This window comes from Aspergillus wentii (genome assembly GCF_001890725.1).
Source record: "Aspergillus wentii DTO 134E9 unplaced genomic scaffold ASPWEscaffold_6, whole genome shotgun sequence".
In the NCBI taxonomy this organism is placed as follows: domain Eukaryota; kingdom Fungi; phylum Ascomycota; class Eurotiomycetes; order Eurotiales; family Aspergillaceae; genus Aspergillus; species Aspergillus wentii.
This window is the reverse complement of record NW_024467837.1, coordinates 1,667,002-1,689,075: the sequence shown is the minus strand read 5'-3', so window position 1 is coordinate 1,689,075 and position 22,074 is coordinate 1,667,002. Positions and strand designations below refer to the sequence as shown.

Genomic DNA, 22,074 nt, shown 5'->3' with positions numbered 1-22,074 from the left:
ACAGCGAAATCAGAAAAACTGTGCAAAGACAGAAACAGAGTCAGTCAGAGAAAAAAGAAAAAGAAACAATGATCGAGACGACGGCGGGCGATCGAAGCGACTAGAGGTTCATTCCTTGGCCACATGTGAGACATCGTCTATTTTTGGGCGGAACCATCGCATGTTGTCTGACGGCGGTTCTTTTTCTGGTCGGTTCAAGTTGGATGTTAATTATCTCGATAATCTATCTGCTACAACAATATCTACCTTGACTGTGTGTGTTGACCGTTGAGTTCCTCGTCTTCATCGTGTATACAAACCACGGTCGCCAGTGGAACCCGCCAGGCTCACTACGGCTGCATTATTGCCAATTATTGGTCTTGGATGCATCACGAATCGAACACCCAAAGGAGTATCTAGACTATCTCTCCAGCCTCGGTCGAATCTAATCAAATCTCCTGGAGTGCATGATATATTGAAGAAGTTGGTGGAAACCAGCACGAGTATGCAAGTAAACAGAATAGAATAGTCATCATTCAAGAGTATCAAAAGAGTATCATCAAACTATCATTACAGATTAAGCAGCATATACACCATACTTGCCTTGCGTATATTTGTACAAGAAATTCCAAATCTCAAATCTCACATAAAGCAAAGGAGTAGACCATAACCTCCCTTGATTGGTCTTTTTTTTCTTCTTTCCTTATCAGTTTTTTTCGTTTATTTTTCGCCCCCTGCAGTATTATTTCATAGCCACTTGCATCATGGCCCGGTCGCATAATCATCAACAAATATTGGAGTTCATATCCGCATCGCGATTAGGTTTTTAGGCCGTGGACTCGGTAACCAGGTGAACTGTGCTGCAGCTCGAAGGGAGCTTGGGCTGGGTGTAGCTGTTGATGTGGAAAAGCTGGGGAGCATTGTGGTTCCAGTCGCAGACTGCAGCAATTATTAGCGCTTTGTTCTCTTTTTCACTTCATGAGGATAACTGATAACTTACCCAACCATCCGTGGAAGGTAGTCTCGGACCACTGCAGGCCAGTACCATTGATGAAGAAACCATCGTCACCGTAGCCGACGTCAATGGAAGTGCGCGACCAAGCTGGAAACTGTTAGTCTAGAGAACTGAAAAAACAAGACAGTAAAACTCACATTCGTAAGGGTTCTCTTGAAACATCTGGAAGCCGTAAGGGAAGTTGTTGAGGTTGAACTGGACGTGGGTGCCGTTCAGGAAGCCAGTGCTGGCAGTCTCCTTGTCGGAAGTGAGGACGGCATCGTTCAGGGCAGCACCGGTGTGGTAGGCATAGACGTAGAGGTTGTTGTGCTCCTCGTTGGAAGCCTCAGCGGTCTTGAGATGGAAGGGCTTGGAGGTGGCGTTGGAGGCGCGGGGAGCGTGGAAGAGAGGGGTGGCGGCGACCGCAGAGATGAGGGAGAAAAGGGCGAGGAACTTCATTTTGATGGGAGAAAATTAAGGAAGAGAGAGATTAGACGATTAAGATTAATTGAGAGAGAGTAGAAGTAGAGATAGAAAGGGAGAAAGGGATGGGCTTGGATCTGAGGCAGTGAAAGCAGGGGAAAGCGGCCTGTATTTATGTGGAAAGCGAAGAAGGACGATGCCTTGGATTTCGCCTCTCCAGCCAAAAAGAAAAGACTCACTCTCCACCATCGCAAGTGGATCGTAAAGCCAGGATTGGGCCAATATTCGACGGACAAAAAGGAACGAGCTCGGGCTAAGGCAGCTAGCATCATCGCAAGTTCATCTTGGTCTTGAGAAGGATCAAGAATAGAAACAGCAAACAGTGAAGATCCTATCCCCAGTTTACAGAAAAGATACTATTACAGAGTGGTACTCGGTACTATGGATCATACAATCAGAATGAATCTTGAGCAGAAAAACAACGAATGATCCTTGATTGTGGTGATTATAATCGACAGGCCAGTTACTGAGTCGATGCAGATGAGATGGTGCTACGATGTAGTATCATCCCTAGTGGACACGACGGCGATGCCATCTTCCAGTCACAGCGAGAGAATGGGCGACGATCACCGGGGCTCGGTTGCTGGGGGATGGAAGTGGGGATGAGACACTATCCAAAGGATCAATCCTGATTTTGAAGGATTGATATTTGGTCAATGGGAGGGTAGAGTTATCCAACATGTCATCATCTACATTGTAGAGTATCTGTATAGACAATAATATTGTAGTGTAGTGTAGGTAGTGTACATAGAGTAGTAGTAGTAGAGGGTGTAGTAGAGTAAGTAGGCACTGTGGATGCCAAGAAGATGATCATTCCACAAACCCCTGATACAATCTGCGACAACAGCATATTTGATTAATTAATGCCATCCATCATGATCCACGGAATGTCAGTGGATTGTCTTCACTCCATCTGTATAACAACTGTATAACACTGTATAACGTCTAATGTACTCTGTACTGTACATGTACAGCTGTCTGCATCCTCCTACAGTTGTCGGGGCTTAATCCATGCTAAGAATAAATCCATTCTGGACTTGATGAGTTGTTCATCCACTGTCTTTTGCTGTATATTACGTTCTATTATATTTTATTCTTTATTATATTAAAGAGGATATATTATCCACGGCATCTCCGTACGCCACTCTGACTGACATCATACTATCCTCGAACCACAGTTGAAGGGATTATCATCTCCCACTCTCTCCATCCACGGTTCTCCCACTTGAGGATCCCATGCCATCACCATCTCATCATAATCTCCATTGTTCTTGAACTTGTGTTTTTGTTAAATTAATTATTATTGTTCATCCATATTTCAGCCCCCACCTAACTTGACTGACAATTTGGTCTTTGTATGTTTTATTTTTAGATCCAACCAACGCCGGCTGTCCCGTTATCACACTGTGATTGTTATGCAGATTGCAGATGTTGTAGCATTCGCCCGGTGGTGTAACCCGAGTAGTATGTACATAACTAGCTCACTCAGCCTCACGGGGTGCGAAGGATCTCTTGCTTGCATGCTGATTTTCTGATTACATATTGGATTAGTGAATATGTACGTGTTTGTTTTTTCATCGGTTCCTGACCCATACTCTCTATCCAGGTGGGACTGCTGAGACGATCACTTAATACAGTGTCCATAGAAGTAGTTCGAATTCTATCTTCAATGGCTGACTACTATCTCGCTATGAGTCTACATTTTACAATCTAATGGTGATCGCCTAAATTCGTAGTACAATTGTACTAAAGCAATGTAACCTCATGCTACTGTACATAGCTAAGCCTCAGCTTAGCACTGCATTTGCTCCCTGAGGCTGACTATTATATGCATTAACAAAATACTCTAAAACTAATCCTCCGACACCGGCTATCCTGATCCCTTACTTCAGTATCCATGGTTTCAATATGACAACACCTGACCCATGCATATCCCGTGCGCCGTATATTTGATGCATCTTTGTTCAAATTTGGAAAATGCAGATTTATCGTCGCTTGGCGTATTCGGCTTTCAGCACCCATTTCCCTCGCCCGTTCCGGCCCCCCTTCTCCAGCACCGCTATCGTCTTGAGCATCTCCTTGAACTCGGCCGATCGCTGTGGCGTCGTGCAGAACCGGTTGAAGTGATCGATTAACATCTGTGTGTAAGCGGACCCGCCATGGGCCATGAGATAGTCCCGGAGCATCGTCATGAAATCCGTTCCGCTAGGTCCTCGCGACGGCGCTGGACTGTTACTGCCGCTGCGAGACGACGGCGTACGAGCAGAAAGGTTGGCCAATATGCTGGCGGACGATGGTCCAGCTCCTGCCCGCCGCGCGCTGCTGCTACCACCACCACCTGGACGGCTTGGTCTCTCTTCTGGCCGGCCAGCAACCCCAAACTGTCCCGTCCATGTTGGCGTCCCAATGGGAACTGATCGTGCGGCCTCTCCTGCTCGTCGCAACTCCTCGGCTGCTTCTGCTGCAACCTTCTTGGCTTCTGCTTCGATGATCTTGGGGTCAGCTCGAACAACCCGCTTGCCATTCACAATGTGGTCATGCTCAAGCGCCGAATGAACCCCAGAGCGTGCAAAGATGCCTTCCATGAGGCGGGCCTCTGAATTTGAAGCACCAGCTGGTGTCCCCGGGTCGCTGCTCGGCTCCGGTTCGCCCTGGAAAGTCTCCATTGATGCGACACCAACGACTTTGCTGATGTCCTTCTTCTCATCCGGGCCAGCAGATGCAGCTTTTGATGTACTGGATGTTGTGTTGCCCTGAGTAGCACCATCACCATTTTCATCATATGTTACCTCTGCATCTTTGAATAGTTTGCTAGTCTCTGTCGGGCCTTGCTTTTCATCTCCCAGAGCAAAGAGATCATGCAGGTCGCTCAATTGAAAAGTCTGTCGTTGCTTGGGATCTCTCAAAATCTTATTGGTGAGAAACTGTTTGAAAATTTGACGATGGTAGATCTTCTCCTCGATCGTCCCGGCCGTCATCAATCGGTAGACAGTCACCTCACGCTTCTGGCCAAGTCTCCATGCCCGCTCTCGTGCTTGCACGTCGGTTGACGGGTTCCAGTCGGGATCGTAGATAAGCACTCGATCTGCCCCAGTAAGGTTCACACCCAGTCCGCCTACCTTGGTGGTAAGCAAGAATACGTGCAAATCCGGGTCCGTGTTGAATTCATCCACCATTGACTGTCGGTGATGAATCGGTGTCGTGCCATCCATCCGGCGATAGTTAAACCCGGAAAGTGAGTTCACAAACTTCTCGAGGATATCTAACATGATGCGATGTTGCGTAAATAACAGTGTCTTGTGGCCTGTATCTTTCCACAGCTCCAGCAATGATTTGACAACCTGCATCTTGCCTGACTTGGTGCCGTTGCCATACCCGGCTGTGCTAGACATAAGCTTGTGGTTCTGCAAGTCTGGGTGATTGCAGATTTTGCGTAGTATATCAACACCGTACAGAACCTGTCTGCGGCCATTGAGAATAGACTTCATTTCCTCGGAGCCAAGGAATGCCTCATAGGCTGTCCTCTGTTGTTTCGTTAACTTGCAAAATAGCACCTGCTCGCTCTTCTTCGGGAGGTCCGCCGCCACATCTATTTTGAATCGTTGCAGGAGATATGGGCTGATGGCGTCCTTGAGTGTTTCTGCGCATTTGGCAGCCGTTTGCACTTGTAGATTTGAGGCATTGGCGTATCCGCCTTGACGGATAGGGAACTCAAACTGATTTCGAAAATTGACGAGCGTTCCCAGGCGCATCGGGAAAATAAAGTCAAACAAGGACCAAAGCTCTGTGAGGTTATTTTGCATCGGTGTACCCGATAGAATGACCCGATGCGGAGTTCGAAGTTCCTTGCAATGAATAGTGATCGAAGTATTCGGATTCCGAATTTTGTGGCCTTCATCAAGAACAGCACACCCCCATTCTGTGGGAATAAGAAAGGGAGCATACGTCTGCAGCCCCGAGTAAGTCGTTACCAAAACGTGCCCTTCTTCTACCACTCGTTTAACAACCCTCTTTGCCGCCTTTTGTCCGCTAGAAAGACCGCGAGAACCACGTGGATCCCACATTTGAGATGTCAGAGCATCTTCTCTGCTACTCTCACTGCGAATATTCATCATGCCGCTACCGGAGGTATGCAGTATCGACACACGGAACGGCGGCCACCATCGATGGAACTCGTTCACCCATTGCTTCATGACTGTTGCAGGACAAACGACAATCACCGGTTTGGTTAATTTTTTACTGTAGTGAAGCCCGGCCAAAAACGCAATGACTTGAATCGTTTTTCCAAGTCCCATTTCATCACCAATGATCCCGCCTACCTGTTGTTGATGTAACTCCCATAACCATTGCACCCCGGTTTTCTGGTAGTCAAATAGATAAGGGTATATATCGCCTGGCAAGCGATATCCACTATCGTAACTTACATCAGGCACAGTTGGGTGTGGTGAAAACCACTCTTTTTCTTGGTCGTAATTCTCGACATCATCCATGTGATCTTCAGGCGCATCGGAGCCGTCTTCTTTATCAGCTTGATGAGCTCTGAGGGTACGTTTTCGAGCCGCACTTCTCCGGTTGACCCAATTTTCGAGTCTAGATTGGTATAGTTTTTCATTCCCGTCATCCAGGCTACTTAAATCCTCGACGCCATCCTCCGTCTTCGGTGCTTTTTTCTTTCCTGTGGGTTTCGCCTGTTTTTCGTCAGGAAGGAATTCTTCCTCATCTTCTGATACAGAAGCCTCCTCTTCCGATGCTACATAGCTTCCCGAATCATCCTGGTCATCAGACGGTACATCCATCGAAGGACTGGCCGCAGCCAAGTCAGGCTGCTCTTGCTTGGCAACGTGCTGTCTCGAACGAGCACCGTGTTCCAACCGTCTTCGCTTCTTAGGGCGACCAGGAGTTGCTTCTTCTTCTCCCGTGCTAGCTTCGGTGCTTTCATCAAACCCGAACCCAGGACGCACAAGATTCCGGTGCGAGACAACCGATCTACCTTTTGCTTTCGAAAGGGCCTCCTTCTCGTCTCGCTCATCCTCCGCATCGATAAGTGCATCTTGAAGACTGGCAAGGGGTCCTTCATTTGGACCGGTTCCCATTCTCGAAAATGGGGTAATCTTTCCGGTCCGGATAAGATAGTCCCTGCGGGATTCATTGGGCATCCGCCCTGTCCCTGCACCCTGTGCACTGCCTTCCTGCTCAACGTGCCTTGCATCTATGCGCTCTTGTATTTCTTCCAAGTCCTTCGCCAATGACGTGTTACGTGACTCCAGTTTCTCGAGATCATTTTGTAAGCGGACTCGTGCGGAGGTGCCGACGGGCTGTGAAAGGCGCTGGTGTAACCTCAAAATTTGCACTTCGAGCTTCCTAGAAAATATCTAGATTAGAACACATTCCTTGTATCTAGAGAAATCATTGACATACTCCTTTTCATGCTTGGTTCGCTCCAGTCTCTTGTTGTCCCGTTCGTCAGCTTGCTCGGCGAGCAGCTTGTCAGCCTGCAGCGGGTCAGCAATGGATCAAACCGGAACCTGCCAATCATTATACCTGTCGAGTGATATCTCTTTCCAGATCATCTTGGTCACGAACATCAGCCTGGAGCTCGCGTAGGCGACTCGCCTCATCCGTGCCTTGGGGTAAATCCCCAGGGCTCGTTGTAGTCCTTATCTCCACCAGATGTTCTGTGTCCAATGGTTCTGTTTGTTTCCTATCCTCCGAGGATACTAATTCCTCTTGTTTCACCTCTCGCTCCATCGCTAAGAGAAACTGTAGATGGATCTGCGGCGGAGCAGAAGAATGAAGGACAGGACGTGACAGCAGTATTCTGTACTAATCTGCGAGTCACCAGGTAATCTTCTGTATTATCATGCAGATACTGATCGGATACATAATATGCAGCTACAAGATCAGAGGGAAAGGTTTAAAGAACATGTCACAGTAGTATTTACCTGCAGCAGGTGGCGAACCCTGCGGGGTTCCTTCAATTAAAGTGAGATATTAAGAAAATCCTCTAAAAAACAGATAAATAGAGTCTCTGAATTCTTCTGCGCACGCAGCTTGCTGCAGTGTAATCAACAAGTGGGTGTGAGACTTGGATAAGCCGTGATTCCAAGCCTCAGTCTCATGATCGCAAGGATGAAGGAATACAAAGCCAGAACGCCTGGACTCGGCGGCAGAAAGTTCTCACTGACCGCCCTGGGGATACCGCCTTCCATTTTCGCGACTGACGCTATCGCCCTTCGTTCGGCACTTGCAGTGCGCATTGGGCATTATTCGCACTTTTAGTTGACTCATAAACCGTGCTAATATTTCTATTTATGTATTTTATGCTACTAACACTGTCGATAATTATCAGTATTTATTTTTGCTCAATCTTTTGTTGTTGTTGATTGCTGCCCTACCTTGCCCTACTGTGTAGTGCTAGCCCAGTAGTACGTGAATAGCAATGCACAGTTATTTACTCTATCCTCTCCCAGCAAAAAAGCAATGGTCAACGGTTGATAATCCTTTAAGGCACTCTAAATCCTCAATGCTTGTCATGTTATATCAAATGACATGCATTGTGATTATTTCCCCGTGCTCCAAAACCAAGTATTAGTCGTAACATTATTGTCCACGAGTTCAGTTCTCAAGGGATGTGCGCCAGCTCCACCCAAGCAAGATCGTCCAAGAGGCTGGGCTGGCAGGAAAGACACTGACTGGTATTCTTTACATGGCTGTGTGTGTAGTAGACAAAAATAATAATAATATGTATACCAAGTAGCAAAATCAAAGCAGAATAGAACGCACCTATTCAATCATCCATATTTGCTCTTAAAAACCTTGATCTACCGCTGCTACATCTTGTTTCTGTTCCATGTCAAAGTCGTGAGATCAGCTCTCCCCAGATCCGGGCGGTATCTTCAAGGCCCAACTGCAGCCTGAGGCCTTCTGGCAGAGACTCCCCTCGAAATTGAGGCATCAATTCTCCTCTCCGCTCTCCACCAGCTTCATCTCGTCTTCCTCTCTTCTTCCTACCCCCCTCCGTATAGCTTTTGTTCGCCCTTTTGGACGTTCTTTCTATACCTTCACACGGTCTTCTTTTTTGACTGTGCATCTGTTTGGACCTCCCGTTCCCCCGGGTTTCCAGCAGTTAGCACTTCTCCCCCTAACCCAAAAGGCGACCGATCCCTTCGCGTCAGCTGCCGCAACGACCCATATTGGCTGCGTCGCACCCGTGCTTGGAATTGCGACCGCCCCCGATACACACTGGCTGCCTTGCCTCTGGTCTCTTGACAACGAAAACCACCCGTCGTTCGGATAATGCGGTCCGGCACATACTGGATTTAGCATCAATTCATCCCTTTGCTCTCCTATATCTTGAATTGCACCAGGGCTTTCCTGCCTCTCGTGTTGTTCTCCGCCTGCGCTACTACTACGTGCGTGTGCCGTCCCCGCTGATAATCCCCCCCCTCCGATCGCAGTGCATGTGCGCTGGCGACAGTGACAGGCGGTCTTGACTATCCTCGACCTGAATTTACATCGGAAAACAGAGAGGAACTGTGACAGAGCAGCAGGATATACAAGTATCAGAAGAAAAAAAGGAGAGATGGATTCACAGTGGCAGCCATATCAGGATCCCTTGATGGGCCGTCCTGCCCAGTTCAATAATGGCCAACAGCTAGCCTCCAAATACGGCGGCCAGCCACCACAGTCACAGCCGCCTATGGGATACACATACGAACCCTTTCAAACTCCCGGCATCGCTGCCAAACCCCCTTCGATCGGCTCCAACTCGAAATCCATGTCCATGGCGTCGTCCCCGGTCGCCACGCCACGTAGTAGGGATTATGTCACAGATGCGGACACCACTATGGAGGATGCAGACCCGTACAACCGGGCAAAATACTCTACGAGACCGAGTCACAACAGTCGACCTTCTTCCCAGTTCTTTTCTAATGAAGAATCCTCGGCGGCTCGCAGATACTCCCCGATGAATGTCTTGTCTTCGCCGCCGTCATCGATGTCGTATAATACAAGCCCTGGGAAGAATGCCAACTCTTATGCTTTTCCTCCGGGCCCGAACAACTCTCGAAGGTCACCGGCAAGGGCGCCCAACTACTCTTCGCCTCCTCAGGCGTATCAACCTCCTTGTTCGTTTTCCAATTCCACGGTGAACTTCTAAAGTATCTATTGCTGACCTATACTCCTGTGATAGCGGCATCCCGGGCCCCTAGGCTTCCCCCTCTGCAGGCTGCTGAAATGAGCCCCGAGCAATATCACCCGCCTTCGGCCGGCTCTCAACTGAGTGCTCCATTTGGACATGACGGACGATCTCCACGCTCTGGATCTGTATCTGGCGGAAGTCACCAACCAGCACCAGGTCGTGGTCCAGTTCCGAAGTTCCAAAAAATACAATCTGTTCAAAACTTGCAACCGCGCATACATGCGCAACCGCCGTATAGACGCGCCAATCCTGAGGGAGGTTTTATCAGTGTGAGTGTTCATAATACGTCAAATCGTGTTAACCAAGTCTAATCCACACACAGCCGCTCCAAGCGTTGACGACCCACCTTCCGGCTACCTATCGGATATGCAATCCCGGCTTCAACTACGAGTCGTCTAGGAATCCACGGCGAGTACTGACCAAACCAAGCAAAGGTTCGAAGAATGATGGCTACGACAACGAGGATAGCGATTACATCTTATACGTGAACGATATTCTTGGTAGCGAGGAAGCAGGCCACAAGTGAGTCTTTGCAATTCATTCCGGTCAATTTATTGATTCTAACTATTCACTTAGGAATCGCTACTTGATTCTCGATGTTTTGGGCCAAGGAACCTTCGGGCAAGTTGTGAAATGCCAAAATTTGAAAACGCAAGAGGTTGTAGCCGTCAAGGTCATCAAAAATAAGACGGCATATTTTAACCAAAGTATGATGGAAGTGTCTGTTTTGGATCTGGTAAGTCCCTTGATACCCGGTTTTTAAATGTTCGCTTACCACCATATTACAGCTCAACAGCAAATATGACAAGAACGACGATCATCATCTCCTCCGGTTGAAGGATACTTTTATCCATCGACAACACTTATGCCTTGTCTTTGAACTGCTTAGTGTCAATCTTTACGAACTGATTAAACAAAACCAGTTCCGCGGTTTGAGTACAACACTTGTACGCGTATTTGCACAGCAGCTTCTTAATGCACTGAGCCTGCTGAACAAGGCACATCTAATCCACTGCGATCTCAAACCTGAAAATATATTGCTGAAGAAGTTGGTGACCATTTGTCTAGACTGCAATTCTACTGGCTGACTTGAGACCATCTACACAGTTTGGAGAGTCCGATCATCAAAGTCATCGATTTCGGATCTGCCTGCGATGAACGACAAACAGTTTACACTTATATACAATCGAGATTTTATCGTTCCCCCGAGGTTCTCCTCGGTTTACCGTATGTTGCTCACATACTGCTGGTACAAGCTGTTGACTGATTGGTTTAGTTACTCCTCCGCAATTGATATGTGGTCTTTAGGATGCATCGTCGTCGAGCTCTTCCTTGGTTTGCCACTGTTCCCGGGATCTTCGGAATATAATCAAGTATGTCGTATTGTGGAGATGTTGGGTCTACCCCCAACATGGATGCTTGAAATGGGCAAGCAGTCTGGTGAATTTTTCGAGAAGACACAAGACGAGTTTGGAAGAAAGACATACCGCCTCAAGAGTCTGGAACAATATTCCAGGGAGCACAACACAAAGGAGCAACCGAGCAAGAAATATTTCCAGGCATCGACACTGGAGGAAATCATTCGTAGCTACCCAATGCCAAGAAAGAACATGAAGCAGGCAGAAATCGAGAGAGGTACGACATGTTCTCACCACATACCATTCTTATCATACTAACAATCATAGAATTGAATAACCGGGTGGCATTCATCGACTTCGTGCGTGGCCTGTTGTCCATCAATCCCCTTGAGCGTTGGTCGCCGCAACAAGCCAAGCTGCACCCCTTCATTACGCAACAGAAGTTCACTGGACCATTTGTGCCGCCGATGAATCTCAAGTACTCGTCGCTCAACAAGACCATTGCCCCAGGCATCCAGCAACAGCAGCAAGCAGAGGCTGCAAGTAAGCAGAGGGCAGCACAGGCGGCGCATGCACAGTCTGCAGCACAAACTGCCTACTCGATGCAGATGAACCAATTCCACACGTCTCCTCACGCTCAGCCTCCCCCCATGTACAACGGGATGTTTACTGGTCACCAGCAGGGTGCCCCGCCTCCGTACCCCACCCAGCCGCCGGGTTACGGCCATCAGATGAACATCATGCCGGGCCAGATGCCTCCTCAAACACAATATGCACCTTCTCAAAGTCTCTATGCACAGGCAACAACAAGAGCTGGCCGTCAGCGTGCTTCCACTATGGACCACCAAAATGGAGGCATTCCCCCGACCATTCAAAGAGTCGCCAGTCACCTCGACCCCAATGCACCCATCCGCTTGCAGCCTAGTCCGGCATACTATCCACCGCCCCCAGATGGCTACGTTGATACCAATGCCGCTAATCAAAGACGGCGAGGGAGCCGTACAGGTGGCAATCAACGAAACAGGGATTTTATCCGCACCCTTGAAGACGGTGTTCTTGGAGGCGAAGGTTTTGTGGGTCAGAACCAGTGGCACTGAGCGTCAGGGCATTTCAAGCGGTTGGGTGGCATCTGAAGATGCATCAACATCGTGCATTAACCATTTATCTTTCGCGCAAGAACATGCTCCAGGTGCGTTTCTCCATGTGAGATTAACGCAGAGCTGCTCCAAGTCATCGTCATGTTTACTTGGTATTTAGAAGTTCTTGCTCGATCTCCCAGTCCCTTCACCACGACGCCTACCGAACTATCCAGCTCTTCCGACATGTAATGAATGTCACAATTTTGAATCTCTCTTTACGGCACGATTGATTTTTTTTTCGGCGTGTCTTTGATGAAGGAAAGAAGAAGACTTGGGTAGGACGGATAAAACAGGCCTATTGGGGAGAAGACTGAATGGGGTTCCATAAAACCTCCATGGCAATGAAAGGATGAAAATGGGAAGATGGAGGCTACCTACCGAGTCTAAAGCCCTCACGGTACAGAGTCTCCCTTTCGCCCCATATCCCTGCTTTTCATTGTTTTTGAACGCTCGTCCAAACTTTAGCAATCTTCGATATCGGCTCTTCCCAGTTTCATGTATGTGGCTGTTTTTTCGGCATAGCTCGGAGTACTTGGAAAGATCGCGTTAGTCGTTGCTGCATTATCATGTTTGTTTTCGTCCATTCCCCCTTTTGCTATTACACGGCAGTGCCGCTACATCTATCCCCATGCGTTGCTGTTTTCTATTATATTTCTCTTTTTATTCCAAGAGAAGCATTGCCATACCTTGGATACTTGGGTGTGATATGAGGAGAGCAATGAATTTAAACAAAAATTACCGAGCGTTACATCGTTGGCTCTTTGACATTTTACAAACTCGAGAACCTTTCCTCCCGTAATCTCCTCATCGTAAATCCATTCTACAAACCCCAAAAACACTAAAGATCAACTCTACCCCAGTCCGTATCTCCGCGTTGTCGATGATCGGGACCTGAGGCAGACGGTTGCCAAATGGGGAAAGGCGCCGCCTCGCTTAAATTTCGTGTGTGGCTCGCGCAGCCCAACCTCTGCGGCTCCGAACCCTCACTTCACAACTGAATTTCCTATCAGGCACAAGCATCAACGCTTCATCCCCTAACGCCCCCGCGCCTCTAACCCCGCGTATCAGCCAGAGGGCCAGTTTTTCAACTTCGCGACTTTTCGGTTCCGATACTTTCCCCAAACCGCAAACATGTCGCGTTTCTTCTACGGTAGCGGTAGCGACAGCGACAGCAGCTCCGACGAGGAGGAGGTCTACAGCGATCGCGACGAGGTGGAGGACAAGTCGTCTGAGGAGGAATCTAGCGAGGAAGAAGATGACTCTGAGGAGGACTCCTCGTCCGATGACGAGGATGCTGGCAAGGGTGCCAGTCGTTTCATGAAGGGTGTTTCGGATAGTGAGGATAGCGAGGATGAAGAGAAGGTCACCGTTGTCAAGAGTGCAAAGGACAAGAGGCTGGAGGAACTCGAGAGCACCATCAAGTTGATCGAGAACGCCTCGAAGATCGGTGACTGGGCAGTCATCTCAGCAGGTGAGTTAAAACGCCACCTAGTGGGGGGGATATCACTTTTTTCTGACCCGGAGTGGTTCGTGCTGATTTTGTCTCTCAAGAGTTCGACAAGTTGAACCGACAGATTGTCAAGATTACGCAGGCCGGTCCTACACCTAGAGTCTACGTCAAGGCCGTTGCAGACCTCGAGGATTTGGTGACAGAGACCACTGGCAAGATTAAGGCTGGAAAGAAGTTGAACGGTAGCAACTCCAAGGGTTTCAACGCCGTCAAGCAACGTATCAAGAAGAACAACAAGGAATATGCTGCCCAGATCGACAAGTACCGTGCAGCAAAGGATGACTACATGAACGCCGTGGAGGAAGAGCAGAAGAAGCCTGTTGCCGCCGCCCCTACCCCCCGTCCGGCCAAGGCCGAGCGGGTGCAGGCCCCTACTCCGGCTGCGGTCGCTGCTGCTGCTGCTGACGATGATGATGGATTCGCAACCGTTGGTCGTGGTGGCAAGACCCTGCAATACACCCCAGAGAGCATTCTTAAGCACCTCCGCGTTATCGTCGAATCTCGCGGAAAGAAGAACACCGACCGCCTTGAGCAGATTCGTACCATGGAGAAGCTCTTGGAGGTTGCCCAGAACCCCTACCAGCGCATCCGTGTCTACTTGACCCTCATCTCCACTCGTTTCGACCTTACCTCTTCGTCCACCGCCAACTACATGAGCCCGGAGCAATGGAAGCTTGCCGAGAAGGAGTTCTCTACTCTTCTGTCCGTTCTCGAGAACAACCGCTCCTACGTCGTTACTGAGGGTGCTGAAGAATGGGAGGATGATGAGAGACAGCCTCAGGTTGCAGAGGGCGAGACCCTCTACATTCCCGGCAGCATCGTTTCGTACGTCGAGCGATTGGACGACGAGCTCACCAGATCCTTGCAACACATCGACCCCCACACTGCCGAATACATTGAGCGTCTGAGTGATGAGCAGCAGCTGTACAACAACCTTGTCCGTGCTCAATTCTACGTCGAGGGTCTCAGCCCGGCCGACAAGAACGACCCCCGCCAGGACGGCATTAACAGAGTCATGATGAGGAGATTGGAGCACATCTACTTCAAGCCCTCTCAAGTTGTTACCATTCTGGAAGAGTCCTCTTCGAAGGCTCTTCCCGCTGAGCTCGAATCTGCCGCCACTCCCCGTGGAACTACTGGAGACGTTACCAACCTCGTCCAAACCGTCTGCAACTACCTCTTCAAGTACAGCGACGGTATCCTCAAGGCTCGTGCCATGCTGTGCCAGATCTACTTCCTTGCCCTGCACGACCAGTACTACCGCTCCCGTGACCTGATGCTCATGTCCCACCTGACGGAGAACATCTCCAACTTTGATGTCAGCACACAGATTCTCTTCAACCGAACTTTGGTCCAGATCGGTCTGTGTGCTTTCCGTGCCGGTCTCATCTACGAGGCCCAGAACACCCTCTCCGAAGTCTGCGGCAGTGGACGTCAAAAGGAGTTGCTGGCTCAGGGTATCATCCTCCAGCGCTACTCCACTGTTTCGCCCGAGCAGGAGCGTCTTGAGCGTCAGCGCCAGCTGCCTTTCCACATGCACATCAACTTGGAGCTGCTTGAGTGCATTTACCTCACATCAAGCATGTTCTTGGAGGTTCCTCTGATGGCTCAGACTTCATCTTCTCCTGAGATGAAGCGCCGTGTCATCTCCAAGACTTTCCGCCGCATGTTGGACTACAACGAGAGACAGGTTTTCACCGGTCCCGCCGAGAACACCCGTGACGGTGTTATCATGAGCGCCAAGTTCCTTGCCGGTGGAGACTGGAAGAAGGCCGCATCGATGCTCAACTCCATCAAGATCTGGGACTTGATGCCCCAGCCTGAGAAGATCAAGGAGATGCTGTCCGAGCAGATCCAGGAGGAAGGCTTGAGAACCTACCTCTTCACCTACGCTCCCTTCTACGACAGCCTGTCTACCGCCACCCTCGCCAACATGTTCGAGCTCCCCGAGAAGAAGATTGCCGCCATCATCAGCCGTATGATCTCGCACGAAGAGCTCGCTGCTGCCCTCGACCAGGTCAATGGAGCCATCGTCTTCCGTAAGGGTGTTGAGCTGTCTCGTCTCCAGTCCCAGATCGTCACCCTTGCAGACAAGTCGATGAACCTCCTGGAGGCCAACGAGAAGACTCTCGAGCAGCGTACTCAAGGTATGGCCAACGCCTTCCAGCGCGATCAGGGCGCCGGCGCCCGTGGTGGCCGTGGGGGTGGCCGTGGAGGTGGTGCTCGCGGCGGCCCCAGACTGCCTGGTGGTCAACAAGGCCGTCGACCAGGTGGACAGCAATTCGGCGGTGGTGCATTGGGTGGAGCTATCAAGGCTTAAAAAAATGTTTTAATGGCATTTCGCTTTTTTCTTTTCTCTCATGGTTTTAATGCTCCTCTTGGAAATCTCAACTGCGTATGACCCCTTGTTCCATTATGGTCACTTGTTCAAATTTTTTTTATTTTCTTTTGTCTGGCGGGAATACAAAAAGACCTCCGTCATTTTCTTCATTGTTGTCATGTATGCCGTATCACATTTGCAGATGAATCTCATGTCTGAAATGAAATAAGAGAGAAGCAGAAAGAAGAAAAAGAGAATGAAAAAAAAAAGTATCTATATTCAAGGCGTTCATGGCTTTATAATTGGAAGTAAGGTTTCTAGTTAGTCGGTATAGAATTAAGTCATTTCAAATTTTTCTCTCTAGATTTCCTGGGCTAATTATGGAGTCCTTATCCATTACAGTTGCTATAGTTATTGCGTTCGATGTCAATTGTATATTCGGTGCTCTAACTAGCATATATATCCTCATCGGAGTAGGAATGTGGTCCTTCAAAAAAAACCAGAGAAAATAACGCTGAGATACTGCTAATATCTACATATTAACACGGAATTCGTGTATTTAATAACATATAATTTGGGTTAATAGCAGAAATTCTGCGTTGATGCATGGAAGAGATCATCGTTGACGCTTGACTCAAGATGACCTCAAGTATCACAAGGACAAGCTTGCGGACTCTTGGCAGCATTTGTCTGAACTCTCATTGAAATATCAGGATGAACAAGGATTTGAGTGGAAAAATATCTGTTTCACACTGCAGCTGTTCAAACAAGCGGCCAACGTGGACGGTTCAGACCGGCGTCGGGGCTGGGAATGAATGTTTTCCCCAGGGGTATCGTTTGGGCATGCCATAGAATAGGCGTTCCTCTTTGGAGGTAGAAATAAGATGCTTTGCAATCCCATTGCAGCATCTCATCCACTGTCGTCCAATAGGTTTTGGGGCGACCAGTACTCGTTCTCTTCGCTTTGAGCATCCAGCCAAACAAGACCATCGGCAACAAGGTCGTCAATGACTGTCTGTGCGCGAGCCTTCTCCCATTTTAGATTCAACTGTAGCATCGATACGCTTACATATCCCAAAATCTGTATAACTTCAAGCACAGTGGCCTGGTCCGTATTGAGTTCCTTGGGAACCGATCGGATGTACTGCTTGTTGCCAACGTTGGTGATGGAGAAACCAGAGCCGAGGGGTTCAAGTGACTTCACGGCGCGGAGAATGTCATCACTACAGGATAGAGAATGGAAGTGATTAGTATTTGTTTCCCGACTTGGTAAGAGACAGAGGTTGGGGGATGCTCCATACTCTGTAACTTCCAGCCCGCTCCCGATGGCCTTTCCTTTCCCTACCCTCTTTCGACACTCTTCAACTCCTATCAAGCCTCCATTATCGCTCCTCGTCTCTCGGCACAATTCAACTACTCGGACAGCAACTTCAAAGTAGAAGTCATTCATATCTCCACCTAAAATCTGAGTCCAAAAACTGCCGCCCTCGCCCAGTCCTTTCCGGCCATTTTTGCCCTTGATATTGCTGGCTGCGAGAGGGTCAACCCCGATCGCATTACACATGCGAGCAAATTCGGCTCGAAATGTTGGATTTGACTTTATTGTCGAGCTATGCTCCAATGCAAAGGTGTGGAGTAGTGATTGGAATACGGATAGCTGGGTCTGGAGGGAGGAGAGGTGCGTGGATCGCAGATTCGCGCCATGGGTGGCATAGGACTGAGTGGCCTGATTCCGATGGGCAAATGCCCCAAGACCAACACCGCGACGGCTGGACATAATGGTAACTGGCTGGCTTAGTATGCGAGAGTTGGGGAGGGAAACCTGGATCTGAGGGGAACTCCCATGCTTCAGATGAGGCTGGGATGACGCCGAATTACCAAAACCGGGATAGCGTGCCCATTCTGGTTAAGCGCATTCATAGTCACGTGATGCGGTGATACCCTGATCTGATAAGGGCAATGGTTCCAAAGCGGAAAGGTGAGAGTGCCAAGGCGCTCTAACCGTTCCCGGGATAGTGCATATTCTGCCGCCCACACAAGCGAGATTTTCTTCTCCTCTTCCTCGTTGCTTTTCTTCTTGACTTTCTTCCAGCACGACAACCTTCGCCCAACGCCCAACTCGCGAACTCAAAGGACCGTCACAATGGCCTCTACTGCTACGTATGATACCTCTTGACTGATCCCTTTCAGCAAATTCGCTGCATGAGTTTGTAAGGGTTCAGATTATAGTCGTCCTTCTCGCTGGAGATGCTGCGGTCGATTTAATCGATCGCTGGGCACCAGCTCGATTTTTCCTACGGCCTTCCTCTCACCACACTCCCGTCCTACATATCGTCGGAGACAGAGATTGGGGTTGAGGAATGGCATAGGGTATTGAGGTTGAAAGCAAATGACACTTTCTCCTTGAAAATGATTGTTGTGAGCTATCGTTCCAATCTTCTTAGACCCTGGGGTTGAGGGGATTGGAACACAAAGCGTCAACACTATTTCCTGAGCGTAATGCTTGGGGTCTTGTTGGATGAGGATTCTATTTGCGTTAATGCCATGCATCAAGTTTCGCGAAATTTGCACTGAGAATGTGCAAGTAGTAGCAAGATGGCGTGGCCGCTTGACCCAGATAATATGATCCTCACCAACTAAATCTATTTCGTCGAGTTCTTTTATCAATTGCCTTCAGTCAGAGAATGTGGCGCTATAGCTGCAATTCTTACACTCGGCGAAAATTTGCGCTTGTTTGCGGATGGACTATACTGACCTTCGCAGCACCGTCCCCACCAAGGACCAGGTCCTCGTCCCCGAGACCCTCCTCAAGAAGCGCAAGAGCCAGGAGCAGGCTCGCGCTATCCGCCGTGAGGAGCTCGAGAAGCGCAAGGCCGTTAGTATTCCCCATTTCTTTTTCACTATTCCCAAACCAATCAAGTGATGACAACTCACCAACTTTGCGACTAGACCTACGGGTCGATGCTGTCGCTTCGTTAACCATCTTTCGGGGCTGATATTGATCTCATCTAAATGATTGTTTCATGATAATCTTGAAGGAATCCTTACTGACTTGAGATAACTATAGGCCAACAAGGAGAAGCGCACTGCTATCTTCAAGCGCGCCGAGGCTTACGTCAAGGAGTACCGCGATGATGAGCGTGAGAAGATCCGTCTCGCCCGTGTCGCTCGTCAGCAGGGCAACTACTACGTTCCTGAGGAGCCCAAGCTGGTCTTCGTTACCCGTATCAAGGGGTAGGTTCCTCATTTAACTCGCTGTACATTGAACTTTGTTCTAACTCGAAACAGTATCAACAAGATCGCTCCCCAGCCCCGCAAGATTCTGCAGCTGCTCCGTCTGCTCCACATCAACAGCGGTTGCTTCATCCGCCTCACCAAGGCTACCCAGGAGATGTTGACCATCATCAACCCCTACATCGCCTACGGTTACCCCAACCTCAAGAGTGTCCGTGAGCTCATCTACAAGCGCGGATACGGAAAGGTCAACCGCCAGCGTGTCGCCCTCACTGACAACCAGATCATTGAGGAGAACCTCGGCAAGTTCGGCATTGTCTGCATGGAGGACTTGATCCACGAGATCTACACCGTTGGCCCTAACTTCAAGCAGGCCAACAACTTCCTCTGGCCCTTCAAGCTCTCCAACCCCACTGGTGGCTTCCACGCCCGCAAGTTCAAGCACTTCATCCAGGGTGGCGACTACGGTAACCGTGAGGAGAACATCAACGCTCTCATCAGACAGATGAACTAGATTCACTGTTAAGGGCGTGGTTGTCGTGTAGGGTTGTTTGGCGAGGACTATTTGTTTTAGAATAATGATACAATAGTCTACGATTTCCGAAAAAATAAAAGTTCAGGCAACTCATTGATTTGATATCTATGTAAACTTAATCTACGCTGTTCAGACGTAGTTTCATCCATTATTCGTACTTTCTTAAAACATGGGTGATAGCCGATGCTATTCTAAAAATCCTTTTCCTTGGTGGCTTTGGCATGCGAGTGCCTTTATAAGCCGAGCTCAATGGAAGGTCATCTTATCACAGCCCTATCCCATCTGTATTGCATTGCATAGTAGATTGTATCATTTATATTGTTTCTATCAATGACTCAATAGATATTCCGTATGGGAATAATCCAGGGCTTGGTGTCTGGAATTTTACTCTGTACCCTGCATCTAAATATATTCGCAACACCCAACACATCTTATATGATCAACACTAAGATTACACGATAGTCCTAGATTTGGAAGACCTGTTGAACGCGTCTATTCCTGTCAACCACTAGACGAAGCTGTCTACCCTCCCAGGTTGACTGGGAAGATGTTGCCATATTGCTTGACGATGGTCTGAAGGCACCGTCTCGGAGGCTTTCGGTGAAAAGTTCGTAGGAGGGGTAATCTGCGATAATTAGTTTTTGTTCCCACGGGAAATGCGCATTATAGGACAGTGGGGTATCACAACGTACAGCCGTCGACAAAGTGGTTGACTTGTTCTTCCGTCATACCTTTGCCCTTGGTGGCCAGGAGGGTTCGTTCTTGCTCCTTTCGCCATTCGTAGACGTAGTGATTATCTTGGGCATCGCTATGGAATGTTAGGTTTTTGCTTCATCGTGTTATATAAATCCGCGAAGAAACTTACATATGGATTAAAGCATCCAGCTGGCTTCGTAGGAAGTCAGTAACTCGATATCATAGAATCTCCAGAAATAGCAGGGGCCACAAACTCAGTTATAGCATCATATTTCTTGAGTGCATCATTCACAGCCTGGACATCCTCGAGTTTCACATGTCCCAATCGCCCATTGTAATCTCCTGTCTCTTTTTGCTTTCCAGCAGCTTCCCATTTCTCTCGTAGGGTCTGGTCATCCCATGGACGGAACCCAACACACCATCCTTCGAAGATGACCACTCGGACCTTTTCCTGGTCATCGCCATTGACCACTTCCCACTGCGATTGAGGCACGCGGTCTCCTTGTCCTGCAAACGCCGACTTGTCATACTGCGGGATTGCGGTAGGACGGCCTGTGCGGAGAGATTCAAAAACTTGCTCCCCCAGCGGAAGATCGTGGGTTGATGGTTGTCCTCGGTGCTGGAGAAGGGGGTTTGAAGGATGTGCCTTGGCTAGCGCAACCTGGTCGTCGTGCGTGAGGTAGATATCATCGAGAGAGAGGGTGACGACGGGGAGAGAGTATGGCGGGGAACGAAGAGTATTTTGAAGAGTTGACACCTGATTGATTTTTCAAGTCAATATTCGACCCAGCAGAGTGAGTAGTATATTATAAAAGCAAAACTAACCAGCACAGTCTTGCCTGCTCCCTGGACTCCGTTCAAGCCCAGGAAGAAGGGCGGGGTATTGCTGGGATCGTTTCCATGGCGAGCCTGGTGGGCTTTGACCCGATCCAGAAGAAAAGGAATACAGTGCTGAGACTTGTCGTCGATTATTTCGGGCATTTTGTCCGATATGTACCTGGTCTATAGGTCCTTGTCTTGCAGAACTATCATAAAACACGAATAGAGAGCGATGTGGTGGTTAAATCCCATTGCATCTCGGAGGTGAGCCGACCGTCGAATCTGGGGAAGTCGAGCCTCTCCCCGCAAGGCCAAACGTTCTGCCTGAACATTCTTTCATTCCTATTTCTGACGGCTATATACACTATTCTGATGGAGATTTATCCATCTAAGATGAGAATATGATCAGAACTGAAGATTGAGAGTCGAGCCTAGCCACTTACCACCCCTGGGTTCTGTACCCACGTGGATAGACCGACACATGATGATGATCACATTCTTTTTTGTTGCAGAAAATTAAAGCAAGCGATCACATGCCTGAGTCAGCAGAATACCAGCAAGTGGCATTCGTCTCTCCATGAATCGAAGCAGAAATGATGAAGCCATCGGCATGTGAAGCTGAGCGAGATCCGTGTCTGTCCGTCGCTTGGCGGGTCGCAGCCAAACCACCGAGCTTCCCCTCCAAGATGCCGAGGTTCCCAGCGAGCCGAGCTGCTGCTGTAACGCTCGCCTTACGTCCTGCTCTTTAACCTCTTCCATCCCCCGGACTATCTGCAGTCTTCTTATTGCCGTTGTTCAATACCTTTT

The 22,074-nt window shown here is 48.9% G+C and overlaps 7 protein-coding genes across 7 annotated transcripts; 3 read left to right on the top strand and 4 right to left on the bottom strand.

Annotated features, from left to right (window-relative positions):
- Positions 1-805: 805 nt before the first annotated feature.
- On the bottom strand, positions 806-1,432 carry ASPWEDRAFT_30332 (uncharacterized protein; the record flags this gene model as incomplete). Its single annotated transcript, XM_040833387.1, has 3 exons — positions 806-918; positions 980-1,081; positions 1,132-1,432. The coding sequence occupies 3 exons, from the start codon at positions 1,430-1,432 to the stop codon at positions 806-808; spliced, it is 516 nt and encodes a 171-aa protein (XP_040686908.1).
- A 2,009-nt stretch (positions 1,433-3,441) lies between these two features.
- Positions 3,442-7,204, bottom strand: ASPWEDRAFT_115544 (DNA-dependent ATPase RAD26; the record flags this gene model as incomplete). The annotated part of the gene is made up of 3 exons (XM_040828591.1): positions 3,442-6,817; positions 6,875-6,948; positions 6,998-7,204. 3 exons carry the CDS (start codon positions 7,202-7,204, stop codon positions 3,442-3,444), a joined length of 3,657 nt encoding a protein of 1,218 aa, XP_040686907.1.
- A 1,834-nt stretch (positions 7,205-9,038) lies between these two features.
- On the top strand, positions 9,039-12,111 carry ASPWEDRAFT_53255 (putative protein kinase Yak1; the record flags this gene model as incomplete). The annotated part of the gene is made up of 8 exons (XM_040837862.1): positions 9,039-9,582; positions 9,648-9,925; positions 9,979-10,178; positions 10,233-10,392; positions 10,445-10,704; positions 10,764-10,883; positions 10,933-11,291; positions 11,342-12,111. 8 exons carry the CDS (start codon positions 9,039-9,041, stop codon positions 12,109-12,111), a joined length of 2,691 nt encoding a protein of 896 aa, XP_040686906.1.
- A 1,023-nt stretch (positions 12,112-13,134) lies between these two features.
- nip1 (translation initiation factor eIF3 core subunit c) lies at positions 13,135-16,344 on the top strand. The gene is made up of 2 exons (XM_040829770.1): positions 13,135-13,624; positions 13,705-16,344. The coding sequence occupies exons 1-2, from the start codon at positions 13,285-13,287 to the stop codon at positions 15,981-15,983; spliced, it is 2,619 nt and encodes an 872-aa protein (XP_040686905.1). The 5' UTR covers positions 13,135-13,284; the 3' UTR covers positions 15,984-16,344.
- Positions 16,345-16,397: 53 nt separating this feature from the next.
- On the bottom strand, positions 16,398-17,826 carry ASPWEDRAFT_43305 (ESCRT-II subunit protein SNF8). The gene is made up of 2 exons (XM_040835999.1): positions 17,285-17,826; positions 16,398-17,206 (listed from the first exon to the last, which is right to left on the bottom strand). The coding sequence occupies exons 1-2, from the start codon at positions 17,758-17,760 to the stop codon at positions 16,894-16,896; spliced, it is 789 nt and encodes a 262-aa protein (XP_040686904.1). The 5' UTR covers positions 17,761-17,826; the 3' UTR covers positions 16,398-16,893.
- A 300-nt stretch (positions 17,827-18,126) lies between these two features.
- Positions 18,127-19,731, top strand: ASPWEDRAFT_174642 (60S ribosomal protein uL30; the record flags this gene model as incomplete). Its single annotated transcript, XM_040831246.1, has 4 exons — positions 18,127-18,143; positions 18,747-18,858; positions 19,051-19,217; positions 19,272-19,731. The coding sequence occupies 4 exons, from the start codon at positions 18,127-18,129 to the stop codon at positions 19,729-19,731; spliced, it is 756 nt and encodes a 251-aa protein (XP_040686903.1).
- A 265-nt stretch (positions 19,732-19,996) lies between these two features.
- On the bottom strand, positions 19,997-21,860 carry ASPWEDRAFT_43301 (TDA10 family protein). The gene is made up of 6 exons (XM_040835998.1): positions 21,700-21,860; positions 21,274-21,656; positions 20,703-21,205; positions 20,618-20,641; positions 20,445-20,560; positions 19,997-20,377 (listed from the first exon to the last, which is right to left on the bottom strand). The coding sequence occupies exons 2-6, from the start codon at positions 21,427-21,429 to the stop codon at positions 20,217-20,219; spliced, it is 960 nt and encodes a 319-aa protein (XP_040686902.1). The 5' UTR covers positions 21,430-21,656; positions 21,700-21,860; the 3' UTR covers positions 19,997-20,216.
- Between the last annotated feature and the right edge of the window lie 214 nt (positions 21,861-22,074).